Source organism: Dipodomys merriami, unplaced genomic scaffold (assembly GCF_024711535.1).
Source record: "Dipodomys merriami isolate MVZ:Mamm:240054 unplaced genomic scaffold, mDipMer1.0.p SCAF_130, whole genome shotgun sequence".
NCBI classification, from domain to species: Eukaryota; Metazoa; Chordata; class Mammalia; order Rodentia; family Heteromyidae; genus Dipodomys; species Dipodomys merriami.
In genome coordinates this window covers 178,557-201,054 of record NW_027202605.1, presented here as the reverse complement: position 1 = coordinate 201,054, position 22,498 = coordinate 178,557, and the positions used below count along the sequence as shown (strand labels likewise).

The window sequence follows — 22,498 nt, the reverse complement described above, 5'->3', positions numbered from 1 at the left end:
CCCATCACCCCTGGAAGACTTGTACATGAACACTGGACTGATTGGACCTCAGAGGTGTTTCCTTTCTTTTTAGTCCCCTTCTTTGTAGAGATCTTCATTTCTTTGATTTTCAATCCCAAATAATTTAATAATCTTACTGATATCCATCCCTTCTTTCAAAACTGATCACACCTCTTTTGTGGGCCTATTTTTAAGGCCCTGATAATACACCTTGTGTCCTGTTGTGGCTTCTCCTGACCAGCTAACTCAGGAGGACTAATGCTTGTGCAAAAGATCTGATAAGTTTACAGGTGTTATGAAGGAGTCTGGATGGATTCAATTGACTGGATGAGTTTGTACTGATTTATACAAAACACTGATTTAATATTTCATATTAATGAAATGTAATCTGATTACTCCAAAGCATTGTATGTGTGTTTATATACACATATGTGTCTGTTTCTTTGAAAGAATGGCAGTTTTTATTTTAGAACTATATCAAACTCAAGAATAGTAATTGGTATAGTTGATATTTCCAATGACAGCAGATTTTTTTTGCCTCCAATAATCAATATTTATTGAGCATTTACAGTGTACTGACATAATAGAACATACAGAAAATATTGTCCCTGCTCTGGAGGATCTTACATTCTGAAAGAAAAAAAATATATCTTTTTTTTTTTCTTGGTCGTGGGGCCTGGGCACTGTCCCTCAGCTCTTCAGCTTGAGGTGAGTGCTCTACCACTTGAGCCACAGCACCACTTCTGACTTTTTCTGTGCATGTGGTGCTGAGGAATAGAAACTAGGGCCTTATGCTTGTGAGGCAAGCACTCTATCACTGAGCCACCTTCTCAGCCCCACCTGTCTTTTAAAATGGCACTTTTATTTGGTGTCTTCTGTAACATTCTGAGGAAATACTCTGTAGGGTGAGATTTGGTATAACTCAGACCCATCATTACTTAGAGAAGATTTAAAGGCAAACAATGGCAGACCATTTGGGATAGAGTTTATAGGAGATATACAGTCTCATCAAGTAAGGTGAGATATGCTGCAGTAGAGGATGAGGTTAATAGTTTGTGGGATGCAAGCAAAGAAAGCAAGGGATCTTAGACAGTAAGTAGAGCCAGAAAAGTCATGTGACCTTTTCCAAAGCACATGGCCACCAAGGAGGAATGTTTGGTGACAAGACAGAAGACTAAAAAAAAGGAAGGTAATCCTGTGCACCTGACAAATAAGATGACCAAAATCAGAAGGCAAACAGAATCAAGAAATTCTCAAAAACCAAAACAGAATTTATAGTTAATGCTAACCAATGTCATGATGGGTCAAAAACGTTGTGGCTTCCTAAGTTAGAAAATGCTATATATCAAAATTTTAACTGGAACATATTACTTTTCAAATCAATTTTCCCCTCCCAAAGGAAAAACTTGGCTCTGTAGGAGATGGTCATTAGATAGATTAGTATTTTTGCTATTGTGATAAACTTTGCACTTTAAACTTGGTGAAAGCCCATTAGCTGCCAAAAGGGAGTAAGGAACAAGTTTATAATAATGTACAATTTCTTTTGAGGTGTTTCAAAACCAAAAGACTAATTTACATGAAAGTTGTAGAGAAAGTAGTAATAATGATTACCAAACAGTTCATTTTCACTGCATCTTTACTTTTACATTTGTTTGTAGGTTGCCTAAAACATTTAAATACAAATAAAATGTGTAGCAAAAATAATGAGCAAACATTACAAATAATGGAATGTGAACCATTTCTGCCCTTATCCAGAGTTAATTGAGACGCAACTTTGTGTCAAAGAATACTTCTAGTGCTGTACTCTAAGTTGTGCACACTGAGATAACTCTTCCACAGAAATACATGATTCCAGCATGTAACAGCCATGGAATATGTTTGTACCACAGCCCTGCAAGTGCGCCCAAACTTTCTAATATCCAGAATAACTACACCTGTGCCTGGAACCAGTTTTCCCTTTTATTCTCCACCAGTACAAACCAATATGTAGGAAAATTTCTTCACTTTGACCTGGAAGCAGTTTTAACACTGGCCTTTGTGAAGTCACCATGTACCAAAGTACATGCCAAACATTTACAACTTGTATAAAAATTCTACATCCTCATATTGGTCATCTCAAGATGAAAACAGATAGCTTACTAAATGTTAATGGGCAATATCTATTCCCCTAATATTAAGCAACAAAAAAAACCCTGGGAAATATAGAAATTCAAATAGAAGCAACGTAAACCTGTCATAAATCATAAACGACAAACTATTTGTGGGACAGTATGGATGACAAATGGTCTACTGTATAAATTTTAGAATGAGGCAGACAAAAGTTGGAAAGCCATTTAATTTCCCCTCCTTCTCCTGCTTTCACTTCATCTTATATCCACAATGTCAACTTTTCGCTCAGTAACTACGTTATTAGCGTGCAGTCTTTGAACCACTCTTCACTGAATGTATCAAGTTCAGCAATGACTTCATCAAAAGCTGTCTTTGCAAGAAAGCTAGCTTCCTCTGGGGAGTTCAGAATTTCATAATAAAACACAGAGAAGTTAAGGGGCAGACCCAAACTGATAGGTTTATCAGTTGTGAAGCTTGAACTCTGGGTCTGTGCACTGTCTCTCAGCTCTTCAGCTCAAAGCTAGTGCTCTACTACTTGAGCCACAGCGCCACTTCTGGTTTTCTGAGAGGTTTATCAGATATAAGAGTCTCAAATGTTTCTATCTTGCTATTGTTTCTAACATATTTATAAGATTTCTTTATTGCTTTGTATGTCCCTCCCTGATGGTATAACCCCTGTTTTCACTGTATTTGATGTTGTATAATTTGTGGAGGGGAAAGGAAAAAACAAATTGTTTAAATAGGGATACAGGTGGACCCATTGCAACAATATGAAGTACAACACGTTATGCCGAAAAACGAATTTTACAATTTTGGCACATGGGGGTGGAGGGTGTGATGAGATGTGAGGGGGGGATAGGAAGGGATGGGATGGGGAAACAAAGGAGGAGGCAACAATGCTTGATATGAAATGTACTCATTACCTTGCTCATGTAATTGTAACCCCTCTGTACACTATTTTGACAAGAAAAACAAAAGTCTCTCAGACATTCCTGCCCAGGCTGGGCTGGCTTTGAACGGTGATGCTCAGATCTAAGCCTCCTGAGTAGCTAGGATTACAGGTGTGAACCCCTAGCACTCAGCTTGCATTTCCTTTTGGCTGATCTCAAAAGCTTCTTGGTATGCTGGTTATGAACGATTCACAATCCCTTTCTTGTCATCAGCAGCAGCAATCTCAGCCAAGTAGTGGTAGTAGTCTCTCTTCATTTTCAAATACAAGACTGCTTTCTGCTTGTGAAGCACTAGGGATAGAGAACTTTTCCAAAAGTGACAGTGCATCATTGTAGCTATCTCCTAGCTCATTCTTGATTCTATGTTCTTCATCATCTGCTGTTTTTCTCAGCACCTTCCATTTTTTTGCTCAATACTTGAAATGACCCTCTAAGATGACCTATAGGCATCTATAACATTTCTGTAAGCAACTGAGAGAAGATTCCTTTAATCATTAGACAATTCAGCTCTTTGCTCAGTGAGACTTCATGTCACCATATTGCTCAGCCTGCTAGGTCAGTTTGGCCTTCTGTACCAGCTCATTTGTACCCATGACTGGATTTTGTGTCCTGAGTAGGTGGTGGAGGACAGACAGGGTTTCAGTGGCTTCTGGGTGGTGGCAGGAGTGGCATTAAGGCTGAGACTTGGCCCTGGATCTTGAAGTTCACGGGCTCCAGTGATGGCGTTTCCTCCAATCCAATTTTATTGTTTTTTTTTTAATTCACACTGAAATTTTCAATCAATGAAAGTACATTTTGATTGATGCTCTCTTTTGCCATTTTAAAATGATTTCATATCCAGACATTATAGTAACATGTGGTTGTGGGATTTATTTTTGAAACAATACGATGTCAATGTGTATGTTGGCAGGTGCTCAATGTGAACATTCTATGACCTCTTACCACAATGAGATGAAGAATGAAGTCTTGCCTTCAACTCCAACTGTCATTGAGAGCCAAGAGGTTCACATTTGTGAACAGTTGGGATATGCTCAGGTTCCTTCTAAAATTCTGAGAAATGGGAAATCTTTACTATTGTTATGGAGGTATGTTTAGAGTTTCTGAATGCTGCTTTTACAAGAGACTGCTCAATGTTACTTAATCTATATTCCTCATCTTTTTTTTTTTTTTTTTGGTCAGTCGTGGGACTTGAACTCTGGGCTTGGGCTCTATCCCTGTGCTTCTCAGCTCAAGGGGAGCTCTCTACTGCTTGAGCCACAGCGCCACTTCCAGTTTTTGAGTGGTTTTTATTGGAGATAAGAGTCTCATGGACTTTCCTTCCTGGGCTGGCTTTCAACCATGATCCTCAGATCTCAGCCTTCTGAAAAGCTAGGATTTCAGGTGTGAGCTACCAGTGCCCAGCTATTCCTCATCTTTTTAAAAATTCTCTAATAGGGGCTGGGAAGGTGGCTCAGTGGTAGAGTGCTTGCCTTATATGCATTAGGCCCTGGGTTTGATTCCTCAGCACCACATAAGCAGAAAAAGGCAGAAGTGGTGATGTGGCTGAAATGGTAGAGCGCTAGCCTTGAGCTGAAGAGCTGAGGTACAGTGCCCAGGCCCAGGAAAGACAAAAAAAAAGGAAGAAAGAAAAAAAACCAAACAATATCTTTACTTATTTTTAAATATGCAACAAAATACTACATTTTGACTTAAGGTTCTGCAATGAAACCATTTTTAAAAATACTTTTCTAATTTAAAATATTGTAGTTCTTTGAATGTAAACATCTTTTTGTAAACATCTTAGAAGAGAAAATGTAACAGGGGGCACACCTTCACTGCCCTTATCAGAAGGACTCGTGATACAAAATAGAACAATATCAAAATTTGATATGTGGCATAAGGAGTAGAGCACCAAGCTTGAGCATAAAAACCAAAGACTAATGTGCCATGAGTTTAAAGCTCTCTATGAGCACAAACAAAAAAAGATAAATATAGTAATAGAATATCATGAAACAAATTGTGCATCATCTTATTTGTGTTGATGTCCAAATAGAAAACATTAGACATGGAAATCCAGAAATTTTACATGGGTTTTCAGAGTAGTGTGTGTGTGTGTGTGTGTGTGAGAGAGAGAGAGAGAGAGAGAGAGAGAGAGAGAGAGAGAGAGAGAGAGAGAGAGAGAGAGAGAGAGAGAGAGAGAGAGAGAGAGAGAGAGAGAGAGAGAGAGAGAGAGAGAGAGAGAGAGAGAGAGAGAGAGAGAGAGAGAGAGAGGATAACTGTCCCTGAAAGAGAGAAGATAACTTTGTCCCTGTGACTAGGGGGATCCTGAGGAAGTAGTCACAAGGCGTAGTGTCATCAGGTCAGTAGAGTGCATAGTGGATGATGAAGGGAAAATAGCTTGGATGGTTCTCAGTGAGTTAAGGACTGTGGGAGTGACTGGGTATCTATCCTGAAGCACCTGGTGAGGGTAAGACTGACTGGGCCCCTGATTGTTGAGGAGTACCTGAAGAGGCAGATAACTTTTCTCAGCTGACCTTGACCCCTGGCGTGTTTGACTCACATCAGTAATCAGCAGAAAGTTGTCATTCCCTTCATAGCATCACTTCAGTAGGACAAAAGACTAACCGGGGCCAATCAGTCAAGGAAAAGTGAATTCTTGGCACAGATATCAATTGGTAATTGGTTCAGGATGTTCTGATCTGTGAACCATCTTGGGAGCCACGTAGAACAATGGTCACAGGTGGGGTCACCTACTGATCAGAAAGGGTCCCTAGAGGTCTTTGACAGCAAGATGGTGAGTGGATTGTACAAGTGTGCTCTTCCTCATGTCCTTCAGAAAAAGTCCATTTCGAAGAAGGTGACCTATTTTTCGCCAGGAGTGGAAATGTAGACTTGGTAGGCATTCATGATTTGAATCTTTTCCTGGCTTAGGCTATCTACTAGAGCATCAGTATTTCCAGGATAAGTTGATGAAGATTTGAAGAAAGGGAAAAAAACTTGCTCTGGCTTTGGATTCCATGACATTATACAGAGGAATGAAGGGTTCCAGGAGATAGCTCTCCAGCACTCAACTAGATTCTTTTCTCATTACCATTACTCAGGAGTGTTGGGATTCTGAGGAAGTATTTAAAAACAATCTACCCTTCCCTCAGGGCTGGGTTGAGATCACAGGAAACAGTAGATATTATCTATGAGCTGCAATATAAAGGATGTAGAGTTAAGGCTCACTTGACTTTCCCATGGTTAGACAATTGGAATAACATAGGCAGGAGTAACATGTCCACAACAACCAACATGGAACTGTGGCATAGAATAATCTATTCATTGTATAGATGTCATGTTCTATTTGAATCCAGGGCTCAGCTATGCTTTAATGGCTAAGGAATTTCCATATTTGTTACATTCATATGGCTTCTGTCCTCTGGGTATTTTCTGAGACAAACTGACCTATGTCTTCTTGAAAAACTTTCCACATTTGTTGTATTCATAATATGTCTCTCCTGTGGGTAGTCAATGAAGAATCCTAAGCTGTGCCTTCTGAGTGAAAAACTGCACATTTGCTACATGCATGAGGCTTCTATCCAGTGTGGGTTCTCTGATATAAATTGAGTTTTTTCCAGGTGAAAGATCTTCCACATTTGTTATATTCCTAAGATTTCTCATGTGTATGAATTCACTTATGCCTGCTGAGTTGGGAGGTTCTGGTTAAATGATTTTCCACATTTGTTACATCTATAAGGTTTCTCAACTGTGTGAATTCTATCATGTGTGACCTCCACTTAAAATCTTTCCATAGTTGTTGCATTCATAAGGTTTCTATCCTGTATGTGTTCTCTGATGCAAAGTGACATGTGACTTCCGGCTGAAAGACTTTCCACATTTATTGCATTCATAAGGTTTCTCACCTGTGTGAATTCTCTTATGCCTCTTGAGGTTTGACTTCTGGGTAAAGGATTTTTCACATATCTTACATTCATAAGGTTTCTCTGCAGTGTGTATTCTCTGATGGACACGAAGTTCTGTCTTCTGGATGAAAGACTTTGCACATTCGTTACATTTATATGGTTTCTCACCTGTGTGAATTCTTTTGTTTGTTGAGGGTTGACTTTTGGGTAAAGGACTTTTCACATATCTTACATTCATAAGCTTTCTCTGCTGTGTGTATTCTCTGATGGACATGAAGTTCTGTCTTCTGGATGAAAGACTTTGCACATTCGTTACATTTATATGGTTTCTCACCTGTGTGAATTCTTTTGTTTGTTGAGGGTTGACTTTCAGGTAAAGGACTTTTCATACATCTTACATTCATAAGGCTTCTCTCCTGTGTGTGTTCTCTGATGAATAGTAAGTTCTGCCTTCCAGTTGCAAGACTTTCCACATTTGTTACATTCATAAGGTTTCTCTCCTGTGTGTGTTCTTTGATGAACATGAAGGTATGCCTTACGGGTGAAAGACTGTCCACATTTTATACAGGCATCAGTTTCTCTCCTGTGTGTATTCTGTGGTGAACATGAAGGTGTGTCTTACGGGCGAAAGACCTTCCACATTTGTCACATTTATAAGGTTTCTCTGCTGTGTGTCTTCTCTGATGCAAAGTGAGGTCTGACTTCTGTCTGAAGGTGTTTCCACAGTTGTCACATTCAAAAGGTTTCTCTCCTGTATGGATTCTCCAATGAACAGTAAAGTTTGCCTTGTGTCTGAAAGATTTTCCACATTTGTTACATTCATAAGGTTTCTCTCCTGTGTGTGTTCTTTGATGAGCATGAAGGCATGCCTTACGGGTGAAAGACTGTCCACATTTTATACAGGCATAAGGTTTCTCTCCTGTGTGTATTCTGTGGTGAACATGAAGGTGTGTCTTACGGGCGAAAGACCTTCCACATTTGTCACATTTATAAGGTTTCTCTCCTGTGTGTCTTCTCTGATGCAAAGTGAGGTCTGACTTCTTTCTGAAGGTGTTTCCACAGTTGTCACATTCATAAGGTTTCTCTCCTGTATGGATTCTCCAATGAACAGTAAAGTTTGCCTTGTGTCTGAAAGATTTTCCACATTTGTTACATTCATAAGGTTTCTCTCCTGTGTGTGTTCTTTGATGAGCATGAAGGTGTGTCTTACGGGTGAAAGACCTTCCACATTTGTCACATTTATAAGGTTTCTCTCCTGTGTGTATTCTGTGGTGAACATGAAGGTGTGTCTTACGGGAGAAAGACCTTCCACATTTGTCACATTTATAAGGTTTCTCTCCTGTGTGTCTTCTCTGATGCAAAGTGAGGTCTGACTTCTGTCTGAAGGTGTTTCCACAGTTGTCACATTCATAAGGTTTCTCTCCTGTGTGTGTTCTTTGATGAACATGAAGGGATGCCTTACGGGTGAAAGACTGTCCACATTTTATACATGCATAAGGTTTCTCTCCTGTGTGTATTCTGTGGTGAACATGAAGGTGTGTCTTACGGGTGAAAGACCTTCCACATTTGTCACATTTATAAGGTTTCTCTCCTGTGTGTATTCTGTGGTGAACATGAAGGTGTGTCTTACAGGTGAAAGACCTTCCACATTTGTCACATTTATAAGGTTTCTCTCCTGTGTGTCTTCTCTGATGCAAAGTGAGGCCTGACTTATGTCTGAAGGAGTTTCCACAGTTGTCACAGTCATAAGGTTTCTCTCCTGTATGGATTCTCCAATGGACAGTAAAGTTTGCCTTGTGTCTGAAAGATTTTCCACATTTGTTACATTCATAAGGTTTCTCTCCTGTGTGTGTTCTCTGATGAAAAATGAGGTATGACTGCCTGAAGGTCTTTCCACATTTCTTGCATTCAGAAGTTTTCTCTTCTGTGTGAGTTCTCCGATGCCTGCTGAGAGATGACTTCTGGGTGGGAAATTTCCTACATTCCTCATATGCATAGGGTAGCTCTACTGTGCGTGTTTCAGGCTGGAAAGTCAGGTCTGACTTCTGAAAGATAAATTTTGCAAATTGGAAACTCATCAGACTACTCCTCTGGAGCTTTGCTCTGAGGTTTTGTAAGGTATATTGCTTTAGTGAAAGACTAATGGACTAATGTCCACTACATGGACAAGGATTCTGTCCTGAGTATATTTTCTGATGTGTAGTGACTATAAGGCTAAAGTAGAATGTTTTCGTACAGACCATACATTCAGGTGCTCTCCTTACTCTCTGAAGTATTTCTTAGACAAGGAGAGCTGACTTATAGTCTTTTCTATATTTACTAAGTGGAAGGTCTCTCTCACACAAACCCAGTTACATCTAAAAAATATGATCTCTAGCCGGGCGCTGGTGGCTCACGCCTGTAATCCTAGCTACTCAGGAGGCTGAGATCTGAAGATTGCGGTTCAAAGCCAGCCCGGGCAGGAAGGAAGGTTCATGAGACTCTTATCTCCAATAAACTGCTAGAAAAACGAAAGTGGTGCTGTGACTCAAGCGGTAAAGTGCTTACCTTGAGCTGAAGAGCACAAGGACAGCACCCAAGCCCAGAGTTCAAGCCCCATGACCAAAAAAAAAAAAGAATATGATCTCTAACCCAGGCACTGGTGGTTTATGCTGTAATCCTGGTTACTCAAGAGGCTGAGATCTAAGAACTGTGGTTCAAAGCCAGGCAGGGCAGGAAAGTCTGTGAGACTCTTATCTCCAATAAAGTACCAGAAAACAGGAATTGGTGCTGTGGCTCAGGTGGTAGAGCACTGCGTTGAGCTGAAGAGCTGAGGGACAGTGCACAGACCCTGAGTTCAAGCCCCACAACTGACAAAAAAGCTTTTTAAATAAGAAAAAATTTAAAAAAAGAATATGGTCTCTGAGTTTAATACTTCCCTTCTCCATATTCAAAATTCTGCAGCTCATTTGGAGTTCTCATACTTTTGACTAAAATGTTCTGAATATCTGCAGGATTCTTCAATTACAGGAGACACACCAGGCCTACATGCAGCATGCATCTCATCAGGCTCACTATACTGATACTCAATGAAATCCTCAGTCCTTATCTCTAAGGAGTTCACATTATTTCTAATCACCTCTGGCTTATGTTTTGAGCTCAAATTAAGGGTCATTACTAATCTCACCCTTTCCTCCACTGTGTTAATTTTCGTGACTGTTGCTTCACACAGACATTCATCTGGACTTTTCTGGCACATCTTAATCACATCCTCAATTCCTGGGACATCTAAGATGAGTCATAGAAAAAAATATAAAAAATAAGTAAAATCCAAAGTTCACTTAGTGTAGACATTTATTTCATTGTAACTGTTAGAGATTTTAAAATATCAAAGTCAGAAATGATTTATAGAAAATATATGCTTTTTTCTCAAATGTATTGAAGTAATACTGATTACTTCCAGTGGAAAATAATGTTTTTGTGTTTAAATTTTTTCTTCTTTTATATCAGAGGAAATATTTACTCAAATCACTCAACTATGTGCTGCTAGAATTTTAAGCCAAGTACTAGCCATCTGCCTTTAGTAATTACGGTGTTGTTTTTCTCAAATATACTTTTGTTTGATCATAAGGGGATAGCTGCTGTGTTTTTCATTTTTCTTGAAAAAATTTATGTACTGTGCTGCTTTTTTCTTAACTAGTAGGTTAGGAAAAGTAATATTTTCTAGATTCAGAGACCAAAAGAATGTTTTATACACCCCTTGTCCTTTCACTTAAACAGGAATTGTTCTCAGAAGTAAGGATTCATACCTATATCTCTTCAGTTCTAACTTCTTAGTAAGAATTACTTTTAGGTCCCTTTGAGAATTTTAAAAACCATTTCTCTCCATCTTTAACAAAGTTTCATCAAAATTCCTTTTCTAACACTCCTGCCTTTTAGATTCATGGAAGACCAAATATCCTCCAGGTAAAGATCACTCAATTATCCTCTCTATACTAAAATCTTTGGTTCTGAATCCCAGTCTCTGCCAACCATGACTGATAAGAAATTTGCCTTCTCTGGGGCTGGGAAGGTGGCTCAGTGGTACAGCGCTTGCCTTGCATGCATGAGGCCCTGGGTTTGATTCCTCAGCACCACATAAGCAGAAAAAAAAAGCCGGAAAGTGGCACTGTGGCTCAAATGGTAGAGCACTAGCCTTATGTTGAAGTGCTGAGGGACAGTACCCAGGCCCAGAGTTCAGGCCCACGACTGGACCCCCCCCCCCCCGCCAAAAAAAGAAATTTGCTTTCTCAAAGGATAGTAGCCCAGAAGTACTCCTTATTTCCACTTACCCGGATTGTGCTAGTTTCAAAGAAAATGATATCTCATTTCCTCCATTACTTTTTGTTGGTTTGTTTCAGAATGATTTCCATACAGAGAAAGAGAATTGCTAACTATAACTCAACTGCCACACAGAATTCAGGGTATCTCCATATTAATTCTTGATTCACAAAGGAGATAAAGGATCACATAATTCTCTGACTAGGAACATTATTGCTCAGTTCAGCACAAGATGAACTTACCAACTGGGGGCTGGATCCAATGTCACTATGCAAGGTGCATTAACTTACCTGAGAAATTCTTGTCTGAGGCTTCTCCTATCCATGGTTCTACACCTTGCTCCAGCTTGACAATCAAGTTAGGTTTAGGAACACAGTGCTCTGTTAATAAGAACCAGTGCAGAACTATTGTTCATGCTGAGTCATTATTCCTCTAACATCTCAGACATCCTGTTCACAATGTTGCTCTTAAATGTTGTTTCTCAGTTTTCACTGGCTTCATGATTGACTTTCCCCCAGCTTTGGATTTATTTTACTGGTTTTGTTGCTTAATCTCGGCCCTTGTGCTCTATGATAGCATTGTAAAAGTTTAAGTCCCCTCTACACTTTTAATTTTTGAGTGGTTAATTGGAGATAAGAGTCTCATGGGGACTATTCAGCCATTGCTGGCTTCAAACTGAAATTCCCCAGATTCAGCCTTCTGAGTAGCTAGGATTATAGGCCTGAACCATTGCACCCAGGGACAGGTTTGGATTATAAATAGCCACTTTCAACTAGTGATTTCCAGTTCATATTTCCAATAGTCATACCTCTTCTACTGTATACCACCTAAAATAATCACCTCAAGTTTGGAAGACAGTCTCCTGTTAGTGGAGCATAGTTTAAAACTTTTGTCAAATTTCTGATTTGCTCCTTGAAGAATGAGAATAAAATTGCCTCAAGAGTTACATGATAAAGTTGAAGTTTTCCTTTGGAAGACATGATACTTCTCACACACTGGAACTTTACATTTAAATACTATTGAAAATCTGAGAAATATTCAGATATCTACTGAAAACAAATCATTTGACTTTGCAAATTAGTATGACTTTTGCTCACCCAAAGACACCAGGTTGTTGTAGGTCTCCAGCATTACATCTCTATACAAGGTCCTCTGAGCAGTGTCCAGGTCCATCCACTCCTCCCAGCTAAAGTCCACAGACAAATCATCAAATGACACCAGCTTCTGTGAGGGTATATTTCCATCAAATAATTAGCCTTCAGTCATGGGAACAGTAGGTCCGGAATTTCACCCTTTTAACATGTATTTTGTGTCATCTATACATTGGGAGAATTAAAAATCAAATATTTTGCCTCTATGTTAACACTAATTAAAATACAAAGATTCCCTAATAAATCAGAACACATTTTTGGTGCTAGCAAGAGAAAGAAGATAACAATTCTAAGGAGCTAATAACCTGACATGATAACATTAAATATAAGTAGGTACCAGAAAGATGTTTTGATAAAATTTACTACATATTAGGGTAACAATATAGTAAAAAAAATTACTTTTTCTTCCCAGTGAAGAGCCTATTTAGATCTTCTATTAAAAAGTATTGTTGTAAGCAATCAAAACACATTAAGGACATCACATGGACTACATACCACTTTAGTAGATCTACAAAAAGCACAGTGTCCAGGTTAATGTTAAATGGAGTAATAGTACTCAAGAAAGTAGCTAATGATTGATAAGGCCATACAAGATTTGACTTAGTTCCCACAATAACAATATCCTATGTCAATCATTTTTGTTATTAATTTTCTAAAGAATGTAGTAAGGTCATAGATATTCTGATACTTCCTTCCTAAGTAAAAAAGAACTGCTAGCATGAATTTTTGTAAACACTGCCTACCTCCTACAATATAGACTATAGGTGAGGGAGTAATAAAATATTTCTTGAAAAGATTATTTGAAATAAAATACAACACTTAATTTGAATCATGAAATATTTGAGTTTAGGTTGAATATTAATTCTGCATAAACCAATAACAATAATCTTGTTTCATTGTAATATCCAATTAACTGTTAATGTTAAATATTCAGGTAAGAATAAACAAAACAATTGCTTCTGGCTCAACTGGTATCCTATCCTACTTACTTTGGAGGCTGAGGTCTATAAACCAGCCTGAGTAGACAACTCAATTTAAGCAGCTAATAAGCAGGTTGGACTCATGGCTAAAGTGATGGGCCCAACATTGAATGAAGAAGCTAACTGACTATGAGGGCTGTGAGTTCAAGATCCAGTACTAGCCCAAGAAAGGTATGATGGTGATTGAGGTAGGAATATCAAATGAGTTTCCAAGTTAGATACCAACTGTGACAACACAGCAATCCTCATCTCAGAGCTAAAGAGAAAAGAAAAAGTGGAACAGGGAGAGAAGGGGAGCAAAGGGGTAGGGAAAAGAAGAAAGAAGAGGGGCAAGAGAGGTGTGGAGAGGAGGGAAAGAGAGGGAAAGGGCAGGAGGAAAAGAAGAGAGGAGGGAAGAAAAGCTTCATGACATTAGATTTGACAGTAACTCCTTGGATAGGACACCAAAAGTATCTGATACAAAGCTAAACATTATTTAAATTCATACACTTAAAACTTTTCCTTCAAAAGGTACAATGAACCAAAAAGAAAAAACATGGTATAAAAGAAAATGTTCTCAAATATTTCTAAATATGTTAATTACTGGAATGCATTAGAAAATATAAAACCAATCCAAAACTACTGCACAGAAAATCTGATTTTAAAATGGGAAAAAAACTGAAGAATATATGCAAATAGTAAATAATAGTAATGAGAAAAATTCATATCAAAATTATAATGAAATAACTAACAATCTCTCTATGTGTATATGTCTTTAGGTTTTTCTAATTTTCTTTGGCTCTGGAATCCCATAGAACTATCTAGGCAACACTTTCCCTATATAATGGATAATAAAAATCTGAATTCTAAGAGCCACATCAGCAAATTAAATTGATCAGTAAGAAAAACTAGTTCCCAGATAGATCAGTTGAAGAAAAGAAAAAAAGAGACAGATGGATGGAAGAGGCCCTGAGAGAAAGAAAATGAAAAAGTGATAGAAAAATAGATACAAAAAGAGAGAGCGAGAAAAATAATGAAAGCTAGTGAGTAGAAAATCTAGAATAAATAGTTCTGGAATCCTTAGCCAGAGCAATAAGGTAAGAAAAGGACATTAAAGAGAGCCACAAAAGGAAGGAAGAAATTAAACTATCCCTATTTGCAGATGACATGATCTTATACCTAAACGACCCCCAAAATTCCACTCCCAAACTCACAGAACTTATAAGTCACTTGAGCAAAGTAGCAGGATATGAAACTAGTGCACAAAAATCAGTTGCCTTTCAGTATATCAACAATATACAAGAAGAAAGGGAAATCAGGAAAACAACATCATTCATAATAACCTCCAAATGGCTAGGAATTAACCTAACCAAAGATGTAAAGGACCTATTTAGTGAAAACTATAAAAGCCTAAAGAAAGAAATTAAAGAGGACATCAGGAAATGGAAAGACCTTCCATGTTCTTGGATAGGCAGAATCAATATTGTGAAAATGGCCATCCTGCCAAAAATGATATACAAATTCAATGCAGTTCCAATAAAAATCCCAATGACATTCTTTATGGAAATAGAGAAAACAACCCAAAAATTCATCAGGAACTGCAAAAGACCTAGAATACCCAAAGCAATCCTAGGCAAAAGGAGCAAAGCAGGAGGTATCACAATACCAGATTTCAAGCTCTTCTATAGAGTCATAATAACAAAACAGCTTTGTGTTGGCACTAAAATAGACCTGAAAACCAATGGAATAGACTAGAAGACCTAGAAATAAAACCACATACTTACCATCAGCTGCTGTTTGACAAAGGAGCTAAAGACATACACTGGAAAAAACATAGTCTCTTCAACGATTGGTGCTGGGAAAACTGGGCAGCCACATGCAGAAAACTATAGTGGACCCCAGCCTAATACCATGCACTAATATCAACTCAAAATGGATTAAAGATCTTAACATCAAACCTCAAACTCTGAAACTACCGCAGGACAGAGTAGGAGAGACACTGGAACTTAAAGACACAAGCAGTACCTTCTTGAACAGAGAGTCCCAGGGTCACAACAATTGGAGAGAGACTCGACAACTGGGACTACCTTAAAATAAAGTTTCTGCACAGCTACAGACATAGCTACCAAACTAGAAAGACAGCCAAACAACTGGGAAAAGATATTTACCAGCAATATACCAGACAAAGGCCTAATATCCACTATATACAGGGAACTCAAGAAACTAATCTCTCCCAAATCTAACAAACCAATAATTAAATGGGAAAGGGATCTAAAGGGAAATTTCTCAGAAGAAGAGATAAAAATGGCAATTAAACACAGGAAATGTTCATCATCCCAGGGCATAAAGGAAATGCAAATAAAAACAACCCTGAGGTACCACCTTACCATAGTCAGAATGGCTTAGATCCTAAATTCAAACAACAACAAATGAAGGTGGGGATGTGGAGAAAGATTAGTGGTGGGAATGCATTAGCAGTGGGAATGTAACTAATGCAACCACTCTGGAAAAAGCAGTCTGGAGGTTCCTCAGAAAACTAAACATACACCTTACCTATGACCCAGCTATATCACTCCTAGGTATCTACCCTGAGCAACAGGAACCAGGATACAAGGACACATGCACCTCCATGTTCATTGCTGCACTTTTCACAATAGCCAAGATATGGAAACAACACAGATGCCCACTACAGATGAATGGATCCAAAATTGTGGTACCTATATACAATGGAATTTTTTATGTAGCCATTAGAAAGGACAAAATAATGACATTTGTAGGAAAATAGAACTAGAACAAATCATGTTGAGCAAAATAAGCCAAGCTGACATATGGTCTCCCTGATATACAAGTGCACATATGAGGAAATCTAGGAGGAGGGTATAGAATCAGAAAGAAACAAGTGATAAAATACAGCAAAGGGGTCTATCAGCTGCCCTGGACATCCATGAAAGTGAACTACATACACAACTCAAGGGCAGTGGTGCAAGGGAGGGAATGAGAGAGAAAGAGGGAATAGCTTACACTAAGCACAAAGAAAGAAATGTGCATATCACCCGACATGGAAGAGATAGTTGTATTGTCAAAGTTTGTAGAGTTCACAAGCTTCATAGACCATGATGATGACAATTAGCCTTGTAAAGTTAAAAATGTGTTTTGACTTTGGCTAACTATCCCAAAATATTGTGGAAATTTAAGTAATCACTTCATCTCAATAAATAAATTTTAAAACATTGGAAACAAGCAAATCTGCACTCAAGACAAAAGGTGAGATTTTATAAACTACTAAATCTATAAGCAATTTTTAATTAATTTATGAACATGTTCCTCAAGCTGGACCTGTTTTTTCTGTTTTTAAATCTTAGACATACTTAGGTTCATAAAATGGAATGTACAGTAAAGAGGAATAAAAAGCAACTCACCAGAGATCCGTTCATTCTTTCTTGCTGTTGACAATGAACAGATGATTCTGGAAGCATGGCTGGAAGATAAGCCAAATTACAGAGTCAGGAAAAAACCTGTGTGATTTTGCCCCAGATTTTCCTGCTCAAACCATTATACATAAGCTGGAAAAGCATAAAGCCTTCTTATAAGGGAAGATTGTTTCAAGTGTGAAGTAAAGCATTGAACACTAAAGACAAATCCACAGTCCATTAGTTGGTATAGTATAAAAGCAATTCATGTCTATGTTTAATATACATGTAGAATTCATAAAAACTAATGTTCCCACAAAATAATTGAATAATTGAAACCAAAAAAAATTATATCACATTTTTAGTAAAACTAGTTATTACTGAAATACACTTAGGGACACATGAGCTATTAATCTATTAATGCACAGGTATCCATCTTAGGACTCCAGTGACCATTTGTGCTCTACCTCATACATACTTAGACACCATGGAATGCATGTATGTTATAACTTAATTTTTCTCACCCAGAGTTATACCGGAAAAAATATATACAATTCGTTTTTTTAATGTTATAGTGTTCCAATAATGGTTGTCAAATGGCCTAATTCCCTGTATCGAAATACTCAGAGCACCCTTGTGCAATGACTTGCTATTTGCCATTGAACCTGCTTGACACCAGTAAAGATGATGCAAACACAGGTTTGAGAAGCTCCTAATTCTCACTTTCCTAAACAGTCAAATTAAGAACCTTGGGGGCTGGGAAGGTGGCTCAGTGGTAGAGCGCTTGCCTTGCATGCATGAGGCCCTAGGTTTGATTCCTCAGCACCACATAAGCAAAAAGAAAAAAGCTGGGGCGACCCCTGCCACCGGCAGCAGGATGCGGGAGGGGCCTGGCCACAGAGAACTCAGAGAACTCTGGGGCCTGGAGCACGGCCCTGCCCAGCCCCGGCCTCGCCTCACCTCCCGGCCCAAAAGGCCGCGCACTCCCCAGTACCCTGATTTCTGCAGCAGGCAGTGGGATGTAGTCTCCAGAAAGCAGTGCTTCCTCCAGCACCTCCTGTTGGACTTTGTGGTGACACCTCCCTGGGATAGCTTCCCTGACAGCCTACAGTTCCATTAGACTGGTTGTATGTTTGTCATCTGGGTATGCAGAAGGGCCTGGGGTAAGTGCCACTGACCGCCAAAGCCTTGGTCCTGCTGAAGTGAACAGTCTTAGGGACCCTGCAAACTACTTACCAGCACTGAGGATGCTCCCTATTTGGAAGAGATTCTAAGTTGCACATTTCAAGTCCTGGAGAAGTAACATGTCCAAAGTGGAAAGGGAGCAATGACAAGGCCTTCAGCCTGTCAATGGCTTATGCTGTCAAAGCCCGGATTGGAAGCAGGCCCTGGGGTTTTGAAGACCAGCCGTGGAGTTAAGCTGGGAAATGCAAGATAGAGGGACCCTTCATGCTGCATCATCTCATAGCAGAAAGCAGAAGAGGAAGGGGCAATGAGAGAGAAAGAGCTTGGACTCACAACTTCAAGCTCTTTAATAATGAGCATGAAACCATTTGGGGATTTAAGTTTCCACTGCACATTCAAACCGCAACAGCACCTATCATGGGCCAGCAGTTTGTAGATGAAGTTGCATTGGCTACAAGATCTGGTGGATGTTGTGAATGAAGACTTACGAGTGAAATTGGTCTGTCTGTTACTCATCAGTGAGAAGTTCCTGGCTGTCACTCTTCCTTCTAATACTCTATTGAATTTAGAGATTCCCCAACTGCTTTCATCTGATTCAATAAGCAGAGCAAAGGAAAATGTGATCAACTACCTGAGGCTGTTACCATTGCTTTCAATTTGGGGATGAAAATGGAAGGAACTGGAAGAATGTTTTAATGGTCAGCTATTGGCTGGAAGCAGCCCCTAGAGCACATGACCTCATTTCTCGGCTTCTACAAGCAAATGCAGTCTGAAAATACTAAGTGGAGGATTCCAAAAATTAACTAACTTCTTACAGTTTGTTGTTGTGATTGTTGTTTTTGCCAACCCCTTATTGTACCTAGTTTACAAACGAAACATTATCCTAGGTGTACATGGATAGGAAAACCATTGGTCCTTCAAGGCTCAGTTCCGTTTGTGGTTTGGGGCATCCTCTAAGGGTTGTGAAATAGGATACAAGGGATTGTAACATGGCATGTCTATAGGCCAACTCCAGGTAGCAGGCCTTCGATGAGACACATGTTGTAAACATAGGCAGAAAGAGGAAATGTTTGTAGACAAAGAACAAAAATGTCACCCCATTTGTAGATTTAAAAAAATAAATAAAGCCAGGAGCCTATGGTTCAGGCCTATAATCCTAGCTACTTAGGAGGCTGAGATCTGAAGATTTCAGTTCAAAGCCAGCCTGGGTAGAAAACTCAGACTCATATCTCCAATTAATCACACACACACACACACACACACACACACACACACACACACACACACACACATACACACACAGCTAGGAGTGATGCTGTGGGTCAAGTGGTACTAGCCTTGAGCAAAAAAGCTCAGGGACAGTGCATGAGTTTCAGCCCAGGACTGGCACAAAAATAAATACATATATATACATACATACATGCATACATACATACATGCATGCATGCGTTCACGTCCTTCCATGAAGCCATGGAACAGCAACCACGTCAGAATTGCTTGGTCAAGAGGTAACAGAGAACTCAGCCTGCATTAGGTTCATAGGAGGAAAATCTTCCAGCTCAATATGAAACTAACTTTGACCCCATTTTACAGTTAAAAAGAAAGAAAGAAAGAAAAAAACATACCCAGAAGTCCCAATCCTTTAAAATCCTATCTTTAAATAAAACAGAATTCTACTCTCAAAAAAAAAAAGAAAAAGAAAAAAGCCAGAAGTGGCACTGTGGCTAAAGTGGTAGAGCGCTAGCCTGGAGCTGAAGAGCTGAGGCCCCATGACCGGACCCCCCCCCCCCAAAAAAAAAGAACCTTGGCCATCCTGCTGGAGATACAGGGCCTAATAAAGATGCAACATAAAATACTGCTCATAGGAGTGACACAATCCCAACCAACCACCCTCAGCAAAGGACCCAGAATATTAAAGTTTTCTATGTTTCTTAAACAACATTAACACAAAAGACTAAGCTGAGGACACCCCAAATTTTAGATTCATAAAAGTTAAATATAATGAATTAAATAGCTGTGAACTTTTGCTTATACTTGTTGGTTTATCACACAGGAATTGCTATTATCCACAGTTCTGGTTTTTTTTTTTTACACAATTACTTAGAATGGAAATTTGCTAATCTAAAATAACATGAACTGGGTTGTAGGGGAGGGAAAGTAAAAGAAAATTGAGGGAAGGAAGAACAAGTTTGAAAAGAAATGTACTCATTACCTTACTTATATAACTGCAACCCCTCTGCAAATCACCTTGACAATAAAAAAGGAAAAAAAAAGGAAGTAAAATCTGAAACACCATCTTACTGACCATACATAATTGCTCTGTGAGAAAACACAGAAACACATAGACCTACAAAGTCCTTGATCACCTATATAAATGTTTGGTAATAAAATTAGAGATAATTATGTTGAATTCTCTATTGGTGAAAAAAAAAAAGAACTTTACGGTGATATTTGCCAAGAATGAGAATCTACTCTGCAGATTTCAGTGAGGATGTTTTAGGAAAGACAATATGAATCATTTTAAAGCAACGTTTGTATCTTACTACTGGTTTTGTCCGCATCACCTGAATGCTTTCATACTTTAAAAAACTTTAAAAGATTTAATTATTGGCAATGTGTCTATATTCACAATGCTTGACACTGGGAGTGAAATATATTTCAGGGTGGGCATTTTTTTCTTTTGGGATTTGGACTATCATCATAAACATAAGTGACTGAAGATCACTCCTTAAACATTAAAAAATTTCTATTTCAGGTTGGCCGCAGTTGCTGGATGGTAGGCGGTGGCCGTGGCCTGCTGGAGAATGCAAACCCCCTCATCTATGAGCGCTCTGGGGAGTGGCCCGTGACTGCAGGGGAGGAGGACGAGGAGGTTCCCTACAGCACTGATGCACCAGAGATCTTCGATCTTACTCGCTCCATCAATGACCCAGGGCATCCCCTGACCCTAGAGGAGTTGAACGTAGTAGAGCAAGTTTGGGTTCAGGTTAGAGACCCTGAGAGCACAGTGGCGGTGGCCTTCATGCCCACCATTCTGCACTGCAGCATGGCCACCCTTATTGGTTTGTCTATCAAAGTCAAGCTTCTGCGATCCCTTCCCCAGCGTTTCAAGATGGATGTGCACATTACCTCAGGAACCCACGCCTCGGAGCATGCAGTGAACAAACAGCTTACAGATAAGGAGCGAGTAGCAGCTGCCCTGGAGAACACCCACCTACTAGAGGTTGTGAATCAGTGTCTGTCAGCTCGTTCTTAAGCTTGGCTTCTGACTCCCAGCCTGCATACTGGTCTCTACTGGCCCCAGCTGCATCCAGGGGTCATGACTTTGTTTTCTTGAATCAATGACAATGAGAAATTAACATTTTGCATTTTGTAATAAACCTTTAATTTATATTCATTAAAAAATTTCTATTTCAGATTATTTTATTAGACATATTACTACCAATTATAGCTGGGAGTAGAGATGTGGCTTAAGTGGTAAACATTACCCTTGAGCAAAAGAAGTTCATAGTGTTTAGACCTTGATCTCAAGAACTGGGACTAGCACACAAAAAGAGGGCATTGTATTTTAATTATAGTTTATCAATTGTCTTGGAATATATTTTTAGGCACTCTCTCATTTTAAGTGGTGTAAAATATGCTCATTATTCTTTTGGAGAAATTGTAATTTATCAACAACAGAAAGTAGAGGAGCTGGGAAGATGGCTCAGTGTAGAGCGCTTGCCTTGCATGCATGAGGCCCTGGGCTAGATTCCTCAGCACCACATAAGCAAAAAGAAAAAAGCTGGAAGTGGCGCTGTGGCTCAAGTGGTAGAATGCTAGCCTTGAGCTGAAGAGCTGAGGGACAGCACCCAGGCCCAGAGTTCAGGCCCCACGACCAACCCCCCTCCCCCAACAAAAAAAACCCAAAAAACAACAAAAAAAAAAGAAAGTAGAGAATATCCATGTTAGTAACATTTTAAAGTTGCACATGCCATAAGAAGTGCACAAAAATAGGACCAACATGTTCCTATAAGGTATTTTAAGGAATGTTTATGCCTTATTAACTTCAATTTCCAAAAGGAATTTCCTAAGTGAATTATTACTTTTTTAAGAAGATTGTGGCAAATGGGTAATACTAGCTAAATCTTCAGGATATACAACATCTACAAAGCATACAACCTTGAGCAATATATATTTTCTCAAGGTTTCTTCTACAATTTTCTTAGAAGGCCAAAGGTCTCTTCAACTCTCTGAACTGCCAGGAAGTACCAACATGTTAGAGCTAGCATCAGCAAATCCACAGATGGGGCACTGAAGATAAGTATGACAGATCACATACTATAAATAATTGTGGAAAGAAGCTGAATAAATCATTGAGAATTGGATTAGGGATTGGTACCTAGACCGATACTTTCAGTTGTGATAGTTTTCCTTCTACCCTAAACCATACCCTCCTGTACCCTCTGATAACTATGCTCTGGCTTATTCCTCAGCTCAGCTCACCTTCCCTCCTGAAAGTTGGTCTAAACCTTTCAAAAGCGGCAAGTGATTGCTCCTTTCCAAAGCATC

General features: G+C 39.1%; 1 protein-coding gene and 1 pseudogene across 1 annotated transcript; one reads left to right on the top strand and one right to left on the bottom strand.

Moving 5' to 3' along the window:
• Positions 1–6,854: 6,854 nt before the first annotated feature.
• On the bottom strand, positions 6,855–16,828 carry LOC138824945 (zinc finger protein 420-like). Its single transcript, XM_070019339.1, has 6 exons — positions 16,772–16,828; positions 12,340–12,466; positions 11,533–11,622; positions 10,110–10,210; positions 7,510–8,988; positions 6,855–7,106 (listed from the first exon to the last, which is right to left on the bottom strand). Exons 1-6 carry the CDS (start codon positions 16,826–16,828, stop codon positions 6,855–6,857), a joined length of 2,106 nt encoding a protein of 701 aa, XP_069875440.1.
• A 3,892-nt stretch (positions 16,829–20,720) lies between these two features.
• On the top strand, positions 20,721–21,203 carry LOC138824931 (cytosolic iron-sulfur assembly component 2B pseudogene; annotated as a pseudogene).
• Positions 21,204–22,498: the final 1,295 nt, after the last annotated feature.